Source organism: Pomacea canaliculata, linkage group LG9 (genome assembly GCF_003073045.1).
Source record: "Pomacea canaliculata isolate SZHN2017 linkage group LG9, ASM307304v1, whole genome shotgun sequence".
NCBI lineage: Eukaryota > Metazoa > Mollusca > Gastropoda > Architaenioglossa > Ampullariidae > Pomacea > Pomacea canaliculata.
The window spans coordinates 21,276,954-21,297,278 of NC_037598.1; the positions used below are offsets into that span (position 1 = coordinate 21,276,954).

Below are 20,325 nucleotides of genomic sequence, written 5' to 3' on the forward strand. Positions count from 1 at the left end.
ACTCGAGATATGCCTTCATCCTCAGAGAAGTGCCACCTTTGACCTCTACATCTGTGACGGTGCCATCGGCTACGAAGGTTCAGAAAGGCTGTAGATCGCATATATGCTGATGAGATTCGTTTTGAATAGCTACACTTACAGGCCTCACAATGAAGTGTTTACTCTCAAGACTATAGCTGTGCATTTCTGTTCGTGCTACGTTTAAAAGCTGCCTTTGATGGTTGGGTAAAGCGCTATAATTAATCAACTTTATTATTATTATTTAAAAATTGCTTGGCAACAGTATGAGAGAATAGCGACTAATTACATGTTATTTATCTCCATGTTTCTGCACCCACTTCTCATCACTGTACTCTTTTGATACCAGATTGCACAATTTTTCTATGGTTTTAAAAAAATGCAAAATGGATTTATGATGACAATATGAGGTATTACCAAACAAAAAATACGTAAATAATACCTGAGACTGCACATACACACTCTTTCATACACACATGCATGTATACATATAAAATATATAAAAAAAACACAAAATAAAACAATCATTTTAAATTTTTACTATTAAAACAAAACCGTCTATACACAGCCTTTGTTTAAGTCATTTAAAATGAAGTTCACAATTTTAAATAAATGCCCTTGAAGATTTGTATCTTATTCAGTGGTGTAGGAAATTGGGGGAGGGGGGGGAGCGGGGCAAGTTGGACATCCTTCCCCTCCAAAAACAAAAAAATACTGAGGCAAGAATGTAAACGTATTTCCCCACCAGCATGAAGTTTGCCCCAACCCTCAAACCACACACAAAACCACTGTTATTATGATGGTCTTTTAAAATTTGCATCTTATTTAAAGTTAATTATTAATGCCATAATATGTCATCTGAAATAATGATTCTACATCACAGACAGCCGTTTCATCCACAAAAGTGGTGAGTGTTGAATAAGATTGAAACTCTCGTGTTTATTTTACTATTGTACCAGTAATTTTATTTGACTAGTGAATGACTCTGGCCAGCCTTGCCTTGTCTTCGACGAAGATGTGACCATGCCAGGCGGCGATGTTAAATGTGAGGATGCTCTCAGCAAGACACCTGTAGTCTCCAGCACCCCAGAGCTGACATTGAAGCTGTGGAGTTTTCTCAAAAGGTGCAGTCTTTCAAAACAGAAACCCCTACTACCCTCTAACAGTATTTCTTTACAGATAATCAAAAGTAATATAAAGGCACATTTTTGTCTCTTCATTTTGGCCTATCTACTTGGACTTTGAATAAATAAAACCATTTCCAAAAATGCCTGTGACAAAAAGAAACCATCTTGTTTTGTCAAGATAACACAATACCATCCGCAAATCTCAAATCCAGTCTATATTTCAACAAAACACTGGGTACTGATGGAGAAGAACAATGCCTCACTACACAGCAATGGATGGTCACACCAAAATTCCACTTCTGTGTTCATCTCTATGCTTTGCTGTCCAGTCTGAAACTGAAATGTTCAAAGACTTCACAGAGTATGATTCAAGAGTGGTCCTCTCTTTCTCCCATCATGATCTATAAATGAATGAAATATTTCTATACTGATCTTTTACTTTTTTCCACTATATCATATTACTTCTACTAAGACCATGAACAGAGGGTATACCAAAGGACTGGAAAATTAAGATACCATTTATGTATGCATGTGCCTTTCTTCTATGCATTAATAATAATAATGGGTACTTATAAAGTGCAACACCATGACCAAGATAGATCACACTCTATGCAAAAAGTTAACTTAAATTGAAATTTTTCATTAATCAATTCTTATATGTGATTCACATGCTGATATTTTACTCAACAACATATAATTAATCAACTACAATCTGTATGCTTGTGCCTCCCTGCACAGGTACATTTATCAGTGTGTATGACTACCCAGGGTACTTACTCTGACAATCTCTGCTGCAGTAAAACCGTGCTTCCTGTACACTCTCATCTTTACACCTGGGATTATGGCAAAAAAACAAACAAGGGCTTTAAAAATAACATTAAAGTTCATCCTGATCCATGTAACAAAGCCTAGTTTAAAAAACAGCATTAAAGTTCATTCAAATCTACATAATAATGACCAGCTTGAAAAGAATTTCCATTCTGTCAATGGATATTTTAGTTACGTACAAGATAGGCCTGGAAACTACAAAACTATTAGGGATTACTTTGCCTCTGAAGGTTCTAAATATTATGGTTTTTTAACTCAAGACTATAGAATGCCTCGATGTTGCTCCAAGTTCAAACAGAGATATAAAATATATTGGAAAAGTTTCAGAGCAGAACTGAGCACAGAATTTTAGGGGCAAAGATTTTTAGTAAACAGATACGACTTGAACATGATATGTACCTTCTGCAAAAAGGAGGCAAAAACCCATTCAATATATATATATTGGCCTTGTAGAGTTATTAAGATTTTATTGAATAGCCTGGAAACTTGACAAATGTCAAAATCTACATTATTTTTGGGTAAATGATAATTTTGTATTACACATATTTAGCTGTGATATTATATATATAGGATCAGACAGTGTATCTGATATATTGGAAAGATTCTATACTTATAAATACCCAAATGAACAGGACTACATATGACAGGACTTCAGGTGACTGAAATTAACCGATTTCAGGTAACTGAAATAATTATCAACTGCAATTTAGTATTAAAGAAAAATGGAAGACACACAATGGCTGTCACATCAATGAATAAAAAACACCATGGAAGCGGATAAAGCCATGGTCAGAATAGCACGCAACACATATGGAGACAGAAGTCAGATTCAACACTGTTAGCGCCAGCCAGCTAGTTTGACACAGATTTTGTGTTCACCAGTCAAAGCTGCACAAAATTTTGGTGAGTACCAATTTATGGTGGACCTAAATACATTCTGATATAGCTAAGGTAGAAGAAAAACTGCAAAAGTTTAAGTGACTAATAAGATATTACTGCTATAATTAAACTACTAAACTATGGCTGAAAAGCTTAGTAACAACCACCCCCACTCCCCATCCTCGTTCCTCACGCTGCTGTTTCATTATCATTAACACGCACCTTCATTATTCTTTGTTGACATAGATAATGTGAAGATATTTTCTCACCTCTGACATTTGCTGTATGTCTTGGGCTTGGGCTCTTGTATCAGGCAGTTTGCACAGACACGTAAAGTTTTTGATGACCCCTCTCTAGAAGCCTTTTTTGAAGCACTGGTTGTGCCAGTCCCTGCAGCTTCAGCAATCTTTAAGTCAGCACTGGCACCTATTTGGGCACCGCTTGTCTGCAATGAGTCAGAAATGGCCTCGCCTCCTCTTACTTGTGGAATGTTTCTGGGTGCATCTGCATGATCCTTATCAGACAAAGATCTGACCACATCATTATCAGCATCTGATTCTAGTTTAAGGTTTTTACTACCCTGAGATGCTTCTCCCTCTTGTCTGTTGGAATCAGTAGCACTTGAAGCTTTTGTGCTGTCTGGTTGGTGTTTGGAGTCCGAAGTGTTAGTTGTTCCCTCCTGACTTTTCATCCACACAGTTTTATGTATTCCACCTTGCTTTGCTTCACTCTTACTTTTCTTTTTAGATGCAGGCACATTTGACTTTGACTCGCTTGCGGTTTTAACTGCTGCTGTGTCTGGTTTTACTGGTGAAGATGCACTACCAGCGGGTGAGCCTTGTACAACAGATACCCCACCAAGTCCTGCAGGAAAGGATAATAAAGGATTGTCCTGGTTGTCACCTGGAACACCTGGACTCAAACCTGTACACCAAGGCGATGCTTGGGGCATGATCTTATTACCAGCCGCACGCAAGTACTCAATAAGTTCAGAAGTGTCCCTGTCATTGCCCATGATAAATGCATTTTTCCCTGATGTCCACACAAGAGTATCATCATTATGAAACTGAGGGAAATTTGTAGGAAAATTTGGAGGTAAACCTGAAGGAAAATTTGGAGGTAAACCTGAAGGAAAATTTGGAGGAAGACCTAAAGGAAAATTTGGGGGGAGACCTGAAGGAAAATTCCCAGGCATGTTTGGAGTTGCTGACGGTCTCTGTGGAGCTGGAGGAAAATATGGTTTTGTAATTCCACCCCGTATCTTCTTCACTGGCTCACGAGGTTTAATCCCTTTAGATACTTGCATTCCCGGCAAACCATGGTCATCTTTCTTCTTTTTTTTGGTGTTTGATTTTGCAGTGCCAATACCTGCAGGTGTAACCAACTGAGGAGTCACATGTTTTGCTTGTTTGCTCAATGCTACTTTTGTTTTAGGCCTAACAATAGCACCAGGGTTAGAAGAGTCTTGGTCAGCTGTATACTCTGGTGTTTGAGATGATACATTTGACAAATTTTTATTCTTTGAACTTTCAGCATGTGGCGCGATAGAAAGTTCACTAAGTTTAGAGCTAACATCTTCATTAGATGAAAAATTAGTTCTCCCTTCAAAGCATTTTATCGTAACCTGCAGAAAAAACAAAATTTGTTATTAGGATGGCATTCTGAATTTTCTGAAGGCATTTCATGATCACATCTGCAACTATTTATAAACTATATACCAATACTTTGGACAGCACATTATAATAAAGCCCTATTTCAATGCGTTTCCTCTCCCCCACTTACTCTCACAGTATTCACCATGATCATGGGCTACAAAGGAATGGCTGCTATAGACAAGACCAGCTATATATAATTATTTATACATTCATATTAAAGTATTAGTCAGAAAAAGTTCTCCATGTATAAAAATGGTGCACAGAAAGTGACTGATGGGAATATGATTCAGAAGGGGGTTTTCCATTCTGACACTGTGAAGTATCTTTAATATAGAACTCCCCCCCACACACACACTTTTGTGCAGATATAAATAAAGTTTAAGCCAGAGTTTACATAAGGCGTAAATACAAAGTGAATACAAAGTACTGCCTGCTTTACACTTTCTTGCACAAGAATGTTAATTTCCTCAAATTCTTTTTTGTAATCATTCAAATTTAACCAAAAGTAATACACTGGCAAAGCCACTGAAATAGTTCTCTTAAAAAGCATCGATGCATTTACTTCAGTTGAGCATCACACTCTAGCCAAAGAAAAATTCTGTAGTGGCAAACACATTCAGACAATACATTCCTTCAAAACAATGAAACAATATGTTTTCAGACAGACAGATTTTCTCAAACATCTTTTGCTTGATAAATTTCCACGATGACAAACTAATTCAGTTCACAAAATCTAGCAGTGACAGTAGCTTACTCTTAGACCAGCAACTTGTGATAATACATGTACATACAAATGATTTTAGCGTAAACAAACTACCCTAATAAAAATGCTCTATCAAGAACTCACTTCTGAAGGAGCTGTAAGCAGTGTTCTCTCTTCTACACTGGTCAAAGAATCCAAGAGGTCCAAGCCAGTATAAATAGAAAACACAGTTCCAGACAATTTCTGAACATGTTGCTTGAAAGACAAACACAGTGAAAATATGTCATCTTCTTGAAGTACCCAGCCAGCAGAATCTCGCTTTTTGCGTTGTACTATATACAGTAACACTGAAAAAATAAAAGACAACAATCAGGTCATTAAGAATTAAATTCATTTTCTTCTTACCTTCTTCATAACTGTATTGTTCAAGGTTTCTCCTGTTCTGAAAGAGTTGTGTCATCTACGTATGTGTATTTATACCAAGCTCAAACTGCAGAATGTAGTTGTAAGTAGATAATTATAATTATTTAGCAGGAATTAATTTTCACAACTATGCATGAACACCATACTGTTTAACAGCCAGACCAAATGTAGAAAGAACTGCTGTGAGCATCATTGCCTTAGGCATATCAGGACTTAAGCATGTCTTACCAAATTTATTGATGCTTTACAATATCACAAAGTTTGAGATGTACTCACATGATTCCATTAGTGTTTTAGCAAAGCCTAACAGAACACTGGAGATTTTGGCAACAAACTTGGTCACATTTTCATGAGAATAATTCTCAACAGAGGAATAGTCAACGGAGACAGCACACCACTTTGCGCCTTCAGCCCAACGACACTGCCGAGGCAAGCTTGCAAGAAGCAGGGATAACTTATCACCATTGAGCACCTCAATGTGAGGCAAATGTTCCAATGATTGTGTCAATGAAGGGGCATCGTTTTTCTGGAGATCATTGTTTCTTTGCATTTCCTTTGCTGGTTCCTGCAAAAGGCTGAAGTGTTAGGTTTGAACAAATGTGACCAAACAATTTTCCAGACTTTTATCAAACTCACTTCCACATTTTCCACACCTGCTTTAACTTTACCATCCACTGACAATATGAAAAAAAATACATTACCCATGACGATTTTCACTAATGCTTCAAGTAAAAGTGTTTCCAGTGCAATTTTTTTTTCATGTCAGTCATTCATTAAGTTACAGCATGTAGGTAGTGAAACCTGCAATGTCGACACCGCCCTATATTGACAGTTGAGCTAAAAGTTGTGCCTACACGACAGGTGTCTCCTTATCATAGGTTCACACTTAAATTGTGATCTACTACAAAGCTGCAGGTTCAATATACATATAGTTGTTTTGCGAGGTTTTTTTTTTCTCCAAGGCTAGAAGAAATCTTAGACTGTGTTTTATTTTTCATAGGGGATGTAAATTAAGATTACTGCATCTTTAAAATGGTTTCGTAGTTCTTCATCCCAGCCTTCGTGATGCATGAGAATAACTATTTGAAGCTAAAAGGGACTATGTGTGCAAATGAGTAACTGTTAGAAAAAACATCCTTAAGAAACAAACCAAGGTCTTTGATCTACACAAACACAACACCAAAACTAGATTGTTTTATCACAACTTCATGCTAACTTTGCAATAACTCTTCTTCTGATTTCCTTAAAAAAAAAAAAAACCCTATCCGTATCCCAGACTTTGCTGTCTTTAATGAAATGACCATATTTTCTATGCTAAATACAAATACTCAGCAATGATGTCACAAATGTAAAAGACCAGGGAAACAAGTGGTGTTTGGCTACACCAACCAACAAAAATGAATCCCAAATCCCTGAAAATGAACATCACTGCCAAAATAATCAGAAAAACATCTGCTTATCATAAGCAAATGAATGCTGTTCCCCAAATAGCATTGGTGTTTAGTAAATGTTTGCTAGCCAGAAGTTAATTTTTGTGTTGAAAAATGAACTGTGCAGAAAGAGTCAAGAGGTGGGAGAAGTTTGCAAGTTAGATGTTCTGCATTTCATTTACTGTATTTGAATGCTGTCTTTTTCTAATGAATATTTAATAAAAAATTTTCACTTTATGTTAATTTTGTTTTTTTCCTTAGAAATTTGTGCTTTGTTTCCAACATTCACAAACCTTGCAGATCTCTGTTGTGTTCCCTTTCAGATTTAATGCCCAAAAAAACACTGCTCTTTAAGTGTGTGTAGTTTGTTATCTTTAACGTAGGTTTATAAACCTGTATGTTTGATACTTTCATGCCAACATGTTGCCATTATCAGAGTATTCAGTATCATGAATATCATGAAAACTTAAGAAAGCTTATTTGCAATCCTAGAGCCTCAGTTGCATGCTTAACCAGTAATCCAGTAATCTATTTATAGACACCTGCATGGAGTTAACTTTTTGAAGATTTTAGTTTATTGCTTTACACTTCTCAGTCTTCCTTAAAGTTTTAAGCCAAAAATAATGCACATACACAAATTATACTCCCTCACAGACACACGCATATTCAGAAACACACACACACACTCTCTCTCTAAAGAATTGATAACATTTAGAGCTTAAAAATAATACTTACAACACTTGAAATAGTTAAGCTTATTTCTTTGCAGTTTGTAGTTGGATCCTGTCTTCGCACTACATTAAAGACCACAAGAAGATTTAAGGTGCCACTATCATCTGAGGGCACCAGAATGTCCTGCTTGCGTTTAAATGACCCAGAGTTAGCTGTAAAGCACGCTCGTTTCACTGGCTTCTCTAGATCAGGCAGAGGAAAAGGCAAGCCGTTGGTTTTCTGTTCTTCAAATCTGAACGGCTGATTTTGGTTTAATTCCTCTACCAAAGGTTTTAGCACTGGGGGATTACGGTGACAGCTACACTCACATGTGCTTGGTGCACCACTGATCTTTGCAATCTTTTTTATCTGTGATTTGATGTCATCTGGGATAAACTGGCTAAGGGTCTCTTCAACACTTACTGGTGACACAGCCAGTTCCCCTGCACAGCTACAGGGTTCTGAGGGGTCATGCTGCATTGCTGCTTGTTTCTTCTTCATCTTTCTCTTAAGCTTCTTTCGCAACTTTTTGGCAAGAGCACGGCATTCCGAGCACTGCTCCTCAGGTGGGACATATTTTGATGAGCAATATGCCATAAACTCCTGAAATTTTTCACAGGTTAGCCCATATCGCCAGTCTGGCATAAATGCAGCCACCTCATCATATAGAGGATTTTCTGGATCTTCAAGCCGTGGATTCCCTATACCCCAAGCTTCTGGGAGGAACAGTGCTCTTCGAGGATCACCAGCTACATACTCCTGATAGTATTTCATGTTGCAGTCTTGCAAGTGCACTGGGCAGAGAAGTGTTGACCCTTTGGACTCTCCGATGTTCAGTGGCTGTGGAGGTGTCCAATAAGAATCATCTTCTGGATCTATTTCCATAGCGCCTTTCCACATCTCCAGACAGCGACACACACTCCCACCAAATCGCATGTAGACTGGAGTAAGTAAATACACCTGAAAATTCAAAAAATATATACCCATTAACTCCTAAAGTTGAATCCTTCATGCAGACTGTTCATATTCAGCAGAACATCTCATGAACATCACATAATAGAACCTCCCAATAAAGCTGACACTTTATTTGTAAAGAACAAAAAAACTTCGTTAACCTCACTGGAAAGCTTAAAGTTTAGTTTATTCTTTGTTGTTTCTCTGAGGAGCATAAGGCCGCAACAACACCTCGCCAACAGACCCGGTTTTGGGCAGCCCCCTTCAGTTGGGCCCAGGTGGTTCCGTTGTCCTTTTCCTCGCTCAAGCTTAAAGTGGGATGCCAAAATTAGGGAAAATGAAACGATTCTGGATATGTCCTTAATACCTGACCTGACCCTGATTAAAATGCATTTTGCAAAAATGGTTCACAACTACCACATCATTATATCATTTACTTTTAATAGCAAAGCTAAACAAACAACACAATTTATCATCAATCATGAGGACAAAGTCCAGAATGACACAATCATGAAGACCTAGACTCACAGCTAAGTTCAGAACTAATAACTATTCATAAAAATTTGAAAAAAAGTAAAATCAAATTATTGGATGGTTGAAGTTTATCTGGAATGCAAGCGCTGCAGTTTTATGACAATTTAGTATGTCCAAGCACTTGTGTGTATTTTCTTTTCTTTTGGGGGGTGGGGTTTATTCTTTAGCGTTAGCAATTCAAGGACTATTTTAGTATATATTTCATTTTAGAAATAAACATACAGGTTTCTATTTTTAAAAATAAAATTGGAATAAAAATCGATGTAAAAATGTATCCTGAATGTACTCATTGCATTGACTGAAAACATCTTTAAAGAATTTTTCATGAAAAAATAATGGAGAAATAAAATACTGAATGCACAGAAAAAAGACGAATAGAGGAAGACTAACTGGGGTTTTTTTTTAAATTTAAATTTCAAGAAGTTACCTTGACATAGGATGCCTTTTCATTAGCTGGACCAAAAAATTCTCGAAAGAGATCTCTGAAATAAAAATAGTGTACAATTTATTTCAGAATACAAATATACTTTAAAAAAAAAAGAAAAAGAAGTATAAAAGTGCACTGGCTCTTAAACATATATGCATACACACCCACTCATGTGTATGTGTATATATGCACACACATACACATGCAGATGCTTGGATACGAAAAAAAAACTAGAATTACTCAGGAAATCGTAACGAGAAAACATAAGCACTAATAACAAAGGAATAAACTGTAAATTACTTTTGCTTTCACAGTTTATAGCAACCACCTATCAATACTATCAAGAACTAGCTTTCAACCCATGTTTCTACCACTTGCTAACTTTCGTTGCTTAACTATATAAACAATTCATATACCAATTTGTCAAAGTGGTACATTCCTGAGAAATCATAAACAATACAATTATAATTCAATAACAATTCATTTGTACTTTACCTTGTCTCTTTGGTATAAAAAGGGTCCTTAGCTGAAATAATAAATGAAAGGATGACAATAGGTATATATTCTTTATTATAATACAAAAAAGCCTGAACATTTTAATGTTCTTTTTCGTTTCTGATCCCACCTTTTCCAAAACTGCAGCTGCCCATAAATGACTGTGCACATGTGCACATGTGTAGATACACACACAATGTTAATTTATGTAATTATGTAACGATCTAATACACCAACAGAAAACCAAATACAGATTAAAGCTGTGTACATACATAAAAATTTAAAGGATGTAAGATATGCATAAAATACTGATAGCGAGAAATTCTCCATGTCTAGCTCCCCTTTTGAATTTAAAGTGTAGAAGACTTACTGAGTGACTTTGAATCCAGGAAGATATATTTGTGCTTGTTTTGTCCAAGAGCAGCAATATTTAAGATTAGGTTTTTTGCCTGATTTGCTTTTCCTGCAAAAAAAAAGTAAGTAAGAGAATATTACTTTAATAAGTTTAAAACAAAAAAACAAAAAAAAAAACCCCAATGCTACCAAACCTCTTATTGCATGAATAGAAGGTTCTGACATTTTCCTCATTTTATGTCAACATCATACATCTCAACAACTCTTAATCCTTACTATCTCACAAATAAAATCCCAAAATTCTCTCCTTATTAACTCACAAAAAAAGACATGTACAAATTTCTCTGTGCCACATTGCTTCTTTTTTTTCATACCTTCTACTTTCATGGCTTTATATTTTGTAACTTAATTTCAACCAATGAACATATATATTTCTAGCATCCCATTTCTGAAAATAAGTTTTACCTTCAACAAAGTTCTGGCTGATGTAAATAAAGGCAAAATTTAAGACTGTATGCAGCTGTGATGAATCACATGGCAGTTCACCTAGCAATGAATAGCGTGTAATGTAGCTCTTAAACACCAACACAAATCGTGACCAGAAGGTTTTGCCCTAAAAGAGAAGAAATGGTTCATGTTGTAATGTTGTACTTTTCAACCAACATTTACTTTTTAAATAAAAAAATCAATTACAAACAAACAACAGCACTGCAGGTATATGTGTATGTGTATGCATATGCTCTCTCTCTCTTTCACTCATACCCAATTACACACAAAAACACATACACATGAATTCTTTTAAACACATTCATTCATAGATCCCTTGACTGGTACCATTAGTGGGGTAAGAATATGGATGCTGCAGCTGACAACGCCTGGCACTTATGCTTATCTTGGGTGAAAGTGAGCAGATTGTGCACAGGATGACCAGTCCACCACTTTGCATTCATAATCCAGTTCTTCTTTTGAACACAACAGGATCAACCATCCTCCATGGTACATTGAAGGACAGCCTTAATCTTTAACAAAGTGTTGTAGGGTCAGATCAGACCAGCTTACGCTGCTTGACTGTTGCAAGTTGGGTTTCATGGTGTTCTGTGATGGCAACAGTGCTTTGTAAAAAACATTGGGTTGGGTTTTTGTTCTCTGGAGCAGCCCCATCAGGCAGTTGTTGTCAAATGCCTAGATTCTCCTTTCCATATTGAAAGAGTCCACGTTTCACATCCATAAAACAGGACTGGTACTACAAGGTACTGTACAGATTGTACTTTATAGTAAACCTGATGTTAGGATGCAACAGACCCTGATCTCCTGTCTAGTCATTGCCACTGATGCAGAAATCTGTTGTGGAGCTGCTGTCTTTGGAGAACGAGGCTCCAAAGTATTTGGGAGTTTACTTTTCTGAGCCATGCCTTGTTCATGTAGAACATGCCACTACCAATGTTAACGATTTTAGACAATATTGTATACAGTCATACATAGTATATTTATACAATGAAAAGTCTTACACATGACTTAGAACTGTCAGCAGACCTCATGATGTTTATTTAAACTATTAGTAAAAAAGTACTGATGAGGAAAATAAATACTAAACCCGATTTTAGAAATCCCTAGCACTGACCTGCTCTTGCCACATACGCCTGAAAGTGTCTTTGTGACGAATAAAATAGTCAAGGTTGTCTGGCAACATCTCTTCATCAAATAGGTAAGCATTTTGCTCATGCAACAGGATCCTCCTCATTTTGATTCAAAGTAAATTTCAACAAAAGTGATGCCCCTGAAACTAATAAAGCAAATAACGAATTATGTCTTAGAAACTTAACAAAGTATTAATTACCATTAGAATTATGTTCTGGTGTTTTAGTTTCTTCAGTTTGATATCTCCTAAACTGTGCTGAAAAATATTATCAACTTGATAATCAAGGTTAAAACCAAGAGTTAATTTTCCACGAAATTATAGTACCGGATGCACATAGCCCATTGACTGTTTGTTAAAAATATCATTACATTGCATAATACAAATGTGTCGCTACGACAAACATTTGTAGTCTAGGTGCTGCCGAGTAGCATAAGGCGACATTTAGCAGATCACTCTAGCAAACTTACTTTGAGTCTGCACGACGCTTGTCACAGTTAAAATGACGATATACTATTTTAAACAAAGGTCTCCTCTGTAAGTATAAAACACAGAACTTCTTGTATATCTAGGACAAATATTTAGATAAACCTGAGTCACATCGGAACATCCCCACGCGTCTGCGATAACTCTGACGAACCAGGACTAGAAGTGACCTCCCCTTGATAGTCTACGCCTTCTAGTCGACGATAACAATAATTGCAAAACACTTCCTATACTATCACTGCAACTTTATTAACACTTTTTTTTAAAAATAAAAATCAAATTATGCGATATTCTTTCACATCACACTTCTAATTGTGTAAACTCTTGCCTTCGCTTATACAATATGTATAATTGACAATATGAAGTAAGCTTGACTCACATGGGAAAACTCCGTTCTGAGCACCAAATTATCAGTCATGTTTACTAAATAAGTGTGGCTCGAATGGAGTGGCACATACGAAGTTCACAATCAAATAAAAGTTTACTGTTCTGCACGTGTGTAGTTATGCCTAAATTTATGGGTAGGGAATATCGCTTAAGAGATAATTAATTTTGCGTACATATATGACATATTTAATATGTACAACTTGCTGCTACTGTGGACAAGGAAATGACACCTACCGCTTCTCTAGCGCTCCGAAGTGTAACACTCGCTTATCACCAATGCTTTGAGCGGCTCAGGCCCCAGGGTTCAGATCTTGTTTCTGGACGCTCTATGTATGTGACTCATAACCAATGGAGACCAGCACCAAAAAGAGCAAATAAGTTACGATCAATGGCGGCTGCAAAGTTCTGTATGAACGGGATACAGCTCGAAGAGGTAAACAGCTTTAATTACTTGGGAGCCACCCTCTCCAAGGATGGCAGATCAGGATCGCGATAGCGGCAATGGCTATAGACTATAGATATGATATCTGGCTTAGCCATAAGATAAGGTCACTACAAAGTACAATCAGTAAAAATCCGACCCTGCTCTGTGGATGTGACACATGGACTCTGCTCGCCGAGACGGAAAGGAGAATATCCAGGCATTCGAGAACAAGTCTCCTGTTCCGGATCTCATAAAGCCGATAAAGGACATAGAAGTCTCGTTGGACACCTGCACTTTCAACAGTTAAGCGACGTAAGCTGGTCTTCTCTGGGCATGTGACCCGGCACATCTTGTCCAAGACTATCGTTACCTTGGAGGGTAGACGACGTACGTCGCGGTGGCCAGAGGAAGAATTGGATTACGAACATCAGAGACTAGACTGGTCTTCCTGTACAGTAGGCAAGTGTCGCGGGCCCTGTCAGCTGCCGCGTCTATCCATGTGTTTCCCCCCCCCCACCACCACCACCACCACAGGTGCCGGTCAAGGACTGACACTTGTCCATAAGGCTGGGTGTCGGGGGGTTACTCCTGGTACTCCGTTCCTAACCCTCTCCCCCACAGTGCGAACTCGCCGCTAGGTGGAGAAACTTTCATACCAAATAAACCAACCAACCATATGAAAGTTTTTTTAGCTTCACACTATATGTGATTGCACACGTTAAGTTGAGAAGTCCTAACGATAACGCGCACTGCATGTTAGTTTGATCGTGGCGCACCATGGTAAAGATCGACGTTAAATGCACAGAAAGGTGGTTGATGAGGTGGTGTGAATTGTGAGTTCTGCAACTTCAACGGTGGTGTGAGAGAAAGGGATCGAGATAGACACAGAAAGAAAAGAAACCGTGGTGGGTAAGGCCACCTACTGAATGATTAATCGGGGTTCTTTTTTTTAGATAGTGGAACAAGAAAGGGGGAATATTTTTAATTAATTGTTGCGGGCCAGCGCTTCACTTCCAAAGGAAACACGGCAAGTGAAGGGACACTGCATGTAGGGGAGTGGAGGCTGCGCTATTTGTATTTTTGTGCATCTGAGGTTTTTGAATTTCAGACTGTTTGTATGCTGATTTTTTAAATTTTTAAAAAAGATATGGATAAGTAAATTGTTCTCTTTGTTGTAATTGTCAATAGGCGCAGTCTGCGGGCCGGGAGATGGGCCCTGGAGTGAAGGGCTGAGTGTTTGGGCCTGGCTAATCACACGGATTAATGGGCCTGGTAGATGCCATGAAATATTTGAGGAGTTGTAGTTTTTTTGTGTGAGTTGTTCAGTTTTTACTGGTATCCTGGAGTAGGTGTCCCTGGAAGACAAAGTCTGACCCCAAGAGGCAGCGTTTAACATAGTTTAGTTTATTCCTTGTTACTCCTCGAGGAGCATAGAGCCGCTACAACACCTCGCCAGCGGACCTGGTATAGGGCAGCTCCCCGTCAGTTGGGCCCATGTGGTTCCGATGTCGTTTGCCTCGCTCTCTACTGTTCTTTTCCAAGTTTGCTTTGGTCTCCCAAGTGCTTACCTAGCAATGGTGTCAGCTGGTTTGCGCAGGTGTGTCCTATCCAGCCCCATTTGCCCTTTTTGATGTTAATGAATTATACCTATTACTACGTAATTGTGTGTGTTTGCGTGCGTGAGTGCGCGCGGGCATAATCAACTTGTGACATGTATTCATTAGTAAGACAGTAAAATGACTGATCAAGAAACAGTCTGACTGTCAGCATCAGCATTTCCGTGAAATGCTTGTTGCAGTCGAATGCTTCCGGCGCAGCTTAATTGTACTCGCTGCTAAGTAATCGTTGTGGGGAATCTTTTATCTGTGTGAAACCTCGCTGAAGATGGCCAGCCTATAGTTCTTGGCCCATCACCTGTTTCATTCCACGTAGGCGAACCGAATTATCCAGTCAATCCAATAATAATAATAAGAAGAAAATGCATTGATCTATGCTCGCCCTTGCTTAGTGACATGCCATCGATGTCAGGTTGTCTGTCACATTTTATTCAATTCACGCTCACCTGTTTGTTTCAGAACTGCCGGTCTCAACGGATCAAATGATCGAACAGTCGAACTTTCAGGAAAATAAAGTAGTATCTCAGTCCAGGATCCGTGTATCCAGAAGTAAAGATTTTAAATGTTTGAGGTTGTTTATGTAACCTGACGTGCATGGGATCGGCCCCACGTTTCTCGCCGACAACTCTCTTGTACACGTACGTCGTCAAAAGTAGCTACCCTTGGATACGACATTCGAATAATAATGCAATATTGCAATAATAATAATGCAAACTGCATTGTAAATAAATGCAAACCTCCCAGAGTCAATCCTCTCGATTGTCATGTATTGATCAGTTTGTATTTTTGTTCATTCTGTGGTGTTTTTCCGTCGACATGACGCCCAGCAAAAGACTGGTCTTCATTATAAAATCCAAGGGAAGCAGGCATCATAATCGGGAATAACCAATCTGACACATCGGTATGTAATGGTACGACTGCTTCACACAAAAACTGCACACCATACAAGTCTAGTATTAGGAACTTAAGCTGTTTTTTAGCCTAAGCCTAACAGCTTTTATAACCTGCTCTAACTGTGGCAAGCATATAAGCCCTATAATTATTAGTACTATGCCATTCAAAACTGAAAGTACGTACAATATATATGTATTCAACTTGTGCACAGATATAGGGAGGTTTTGTGCGGAAATTTGAAACAGAAACTGAGCTAAAAGGTTTCTGGAAATCTCGTGATTCAAAGTTCAAAATGACTCTTTGAAGGAGCCCCTATACGCTGTGAAAGATTACTATATAAGCTTGTATCACTGGGTGCATGAAGAACACTTTTCTTTAATGTGAAAAATCGAAAATCCACAACAGAAGAAGGTTTTTATAGCGCATTTCCTTACCATGGGCATAAATGCTCTGTACAGGCACAAAAGTTAAATACATTGATATCTAAAATATAGAAATACACAAAGAAGGCATATATAGACCCAAACAGACACGGAGACAACAACATACATAGCATAAAAGTACAGGAGCTAGATTTCGCATTCAAGGCCAGGTGGAGAAAGATTAGCACTAAATTGAAAGTTGTTTTTGTCTTGTTTGTTTGTCATCGTGAGTTCAAAATTTAGCGAGAAATTATTGGTAGTCAGGACAGGGCTCCTATAATTACTAGACTACGAGTATATGGTGCTCCCTACGTGAATGACAAGGGCTGAGGTCCGCCCTATTCTTCCCCCTCCCACGATAAAATGTCAAGCAATTGTATCACATTCAAAAATTAGCTTAAACGTATTGGTAATCAAACTGAGTCTTAAGCCCCACTTTCTTTGCTTTTTGTTGTGTATAGAGAATTACTCTTTCCGATCTCGTCAAGCTACCAAGTCATGCTCAACGGATATGATTTCCAAGATAATCTTGCGGCATTGTTGACCTCATGTAACTTTTGATTAATTTCGCCAATTTCGTTCCCCACCCTTTACAATCCCTTTAAAGGGCCATTAAGTAAGTATATTGTTTCCGAACATAGTAGCCTATATATAATTTAAAAGTACAATTTTAACATCTCGGAATTACTGCTAATTAGGTCACCATTTCTAATCATCGAAAAACCCTTGTACCTGGAGAAAATCCCCGACGGCTGGCCCTGTGAACAGATGCCAGCACGGAAATTTACCCGAGACGAGATCCGAACTCGAAGGCTCTCATTGCAATGGTGACAAGCGAGCGTTGTAATCACATCCCTATCGGGCACGAGTGCGTTCTCATTTAGACTTAATCTTCAAATAACTCTATTCGAAATGCTACTTCCGGTGTGGCAGACGACACACGTATTCCGCCTTTGGTTGTCAACATAATAATCATGATAGCACAACTTGCAGTTGCATTTTTCTTGTTTTTAATTAGTACTGGCGTATTTTTTGGAATAACTAACAATGCACAAAAGGAACCGTACATGGACGAGCTGTTCCATGTACCTCAAGCTCAACAATATTGTGCAGGAAACTTCACGAAGGTATACCGACTAAAAATACGATTTCAAATATGAAAAAGATAATGTCTGCAAAAGTAAATAATCGTTTCTTGCTTAAAACTTTATTACGTAAGCATTAGTCGATTACAAGAAGTTTGAGTTCTCTATACAACGTGTTCTACATACTAATATATATGTTATTTCTTTGACTGTTGTAATATAGGCGATACCATCTATGAGTATGCACGGTTTCGGTGTACAGTAGTTAAATGAAAAGTCCATGTAGTGCAAATATGCAAGTAAGTGTCCATATGTGCATTTATGTATGCTGGTATATATGTGTTTAGGTATGTCTACGCACGCAGTCAACGGTGCACTCATGTGGAAAGAATGTTCACCTCGTCCAAGGAGACGATATATTTTTTCTTTCACATTTAATGTCACAGGTGTACATATAGTAGTGCAAGAAGTGGCGTCTGCTAGTATGGGTGTATGCGATTGGTATTTGTTAAATAACTGGCGGCCATCAAGACTTGTTCCTTGTGCAATGTCGGGCAAATAAAAGAATTCTTGTTGTTGTTTATATGCATATGTGCAATTATTTGGGGGCAGTTAAGAGTTACTTAAGTTACACATTTTCACTAGTCAATGACCTGCATGGATTGCTTATATTTCTTAGTGCCTAAGAACCATGATGGTTTTTCTTGTGTCAGATATTTGCAAGAAAGTGAAAATTTTAATTAGATCAGTAAACCTAATAGAGTATTTTTAATAAAGCGTCTGATAACTTCAAATTTTCTTCTATAGTCTCTGCAGTTCAGACATAATCCATCTGTTGAAATGTTTGTTGACATACTGTGTTTTGTTTTTTTTAGTGGGATCCAATGATCACAACTTTGCCAGGACTGTACATTGCATCCTTGTTGCCATTATACCCCATTGGGTTTATATTTAGCAAGGAGGATATTGCCAGCAGCTGCACACCTCTTCTGCTGAGGAGCACCAATATACTGTTCTCAGTTGGCAATCTCTACCTTCTGTATCTTACTACTTACAAGCTGCACTACAACAAAAAGGTTAACAGTCTTTACAGAAAACAGTTACTGAGATTAAAGCAAGGAAAATTTCTGCCATATTTGGTGGGGATATAATTGTTTCTTGAGTGTTTATTGTTTCTTTTGAAGCTGTAATCTGAATATCTCATTGAAGCATCAATCTGTATTGAAGTAAAAATAAACCAACTGTCACATTTACATGTAGAAAACATGGTGCAGTTTTTATTATGTATTGATGAGATTTATGTATCCTTATAAACTTGAGATATTAAAGAAACAATTGAGGAAAAAATCTTTAGATTTTGAGTCATTTTACATTTTTTGGTCTTATTTTATGTTACAGAATGGTGGCTCAGTAGTGCTGACAGCACTGACTCTTGCAACATTTCCTGTGCTATATTTCTTCACATGGCTTTACTACACTGATGCTGGATCTACATTTTTCAGTCTTCTCACCTACCTCTGTGTTCTTCACAAACGACACCGTTCTGCTGCAGTTTGCGGACTTGTTGCCATTCTTTTTCGCCAAACAAATGTTGTGTGGGTCATGTTTGGTGCTGGAGTAACAGCTGGACAGGTTATTTTAAAATGGCTTCAACTCAAGAAGAAAGAAGTTGAAGCAGGTCTAAGTGACGAGTTAATATTTTCAAAAACACTTTCACTGATTAGCCAATCATTAAGATACAACCCTAAACTACTTGTAGATCTAGTATTTCAGATTTTCAAGGCAGTTTGGTGTTATGCTGTTGTGGGGTTAATCTTTGGGCTGTTTGTGCTGATAAATAAAGGGATAGTGGTTGGGGACAGAAGCAACCATGAGCCATGTCTTAACTTTCCACAGATCTATTACTTTATTACCATATGTGCATTTTTCTCTTTCATGCACATGGTATCCATCCTAAAGGTCTGCAACTTTATAACATTTTCAGTCAGACATCCAATTGTAACTGTCACTTTCTTTTTGTTTGCTGTCATTTTTGTTTCAAAATTCATGTACATCCATGTTTACAATCTATCAGACAATCGCCATTATAATTTCTACTTTCTTTCAAAGATCATTACCAGGCATGAATATGCAAAGTTTCTTCTCATTCCAGCTTATTATTATGGGTTCGTTGTTATGTGGAATCTACTGCAAAAGAGAGATCTCTTTTGGAAACTGTCATATTTTATCTGCACAGTTGCCTGCATTGTGCCACAAAGGATGATTGAATTTCGCTATTTTATTTTTCCATACCTCCTTTTTCGGCTGAACATTCCTATGGCTTCAGTGAAATTGCTTTTGGCAGAACTTGCATTTTATTTTAGCATTAATGCTTTGACAGTTTATGCCTATGCATACAAGCCCTTCCCATGGCCAAACACTCCTCTCCCACAAAGATTCATGTGGTAAATCAAGCTATTGGGAGTGAATTTGTATGTTTATGGACATTTTAAAAGCAACAATAAAACATCCTGAGATTTTCCTCTCCCTTACCCCTCCAAAAACATATTTGATCTTGCAAAACATTTTGCTTAATCTTGACAGAACACTATTTCAAATCCTCAATAAACTGTGCTTTTTGTTTTTTTAAACATTTGTTGCTAAATTTTCTGGTTAGCCTCACCTATATACCAGTGGTGTGTATGTGAATTAACCATGCATGTTAGATTTTGTAATTAACAGCTTGTTATGTCTTTCACTGTTTTCATTATGTGATTAGCTGGAAACAGTTAAAATAAAGAAACATTTTAAGGAAACTTTAACATGATAGTACCTGAAAGATAACTTACATGTGTGAA

General features: G+C 37.6%; 2 protein-coding genes across 9 annotated transcripts; one reads left to right on the forward strand and one right to left on the reverse strand.

The window, feature by feature from the left end:
• Positions 1–541: 541 nt before the first annotated feature.
• On the reverse strand, positions 542–13,421 carry LOC112572260. 3 transcript variants are annotated; one of them, XM_025251842.1, is made up of 12 exons: positions 13,282–13,421; positions 12,160–12,321; positions 11,004–11,151; positions 10,555–10,647; positions 10,185–10,215; positions 9,690–9,744; positions 7,799–8,734; positions 5,910–6,198; positions 5,355–5,557; positions 3,122–4,476; positions 1,923–1,978; positions 542–1,481 (listed from the first exon to the last, which is right to left on the reverse strand). In XM_025251842.1, exons 2-12 carry the CDS (start codon positions 12,277–12,279, stop codon positions 1,426–1,428), a joined length of 3,342 nt encoding a protein of 1,113 aa, XP_025107627.1. In that variant the 5' UTR covers positions 12,280–12,321; positions 13,282–13,421; the 3' UTR covers positions 542–1,425. The 3 variants fall into 3 exon arrangements, with proteins under 3 accessions (XP_025107627.1, XP_025107626.1, XP_025107628.1); XM_025251841.1 differs by lacking the exon at positions 13,282–13,421 and adding an exon at positions 12,645–13,230; XM_025251843.1 differs by lacking the exon at positions 13,282–13,421 and adding an exon at positions 12,766–12,898.
• A 3,872-nt stretch (positions 13,422–17,293) lies between these two features.
• Positions 17,294–20,289, forward strand: LOC112571593 (putative Dol-P-Glc:Glc(2)Man(9)GlcNAc(2)-PP-Dol alpha-1,2-glucosyltransferase). Of its 6 annotated transcripts, XM_025250699.1 has the most exons (4): positions 17,298–17,530; positions 18,364–18,564; positions 18,887–19,131; positions 19,616–19,894. In XM_025250699.1, exons 1-4 carry the CDS (start codon positions 17,378–17,380, stop codon positions 19,749–19,751), a joined length of 735 nt encoding a protein of 244 aa, XP_025106484.1. In that variant the 5' UTR covers positions 17,298–17,377; the 3' UTR covers positions 19,752–19,894. The 6 variants fall into 6 exon arrangements, with proteins under 6 accessions (XP_025106483.1, XP_025106484.1, XP_025106478.1 ...); XM_025250693.1 differs by having other exon boundaries at positions 18,887–20,289; XM_025250696.1 differs by having other exon boundaries at positions 17,457–17,583; positions 18,887–20,289.
• The last annotated feature ends 36 nt before the right edge of the window (positions 20,290–20,325 follow it).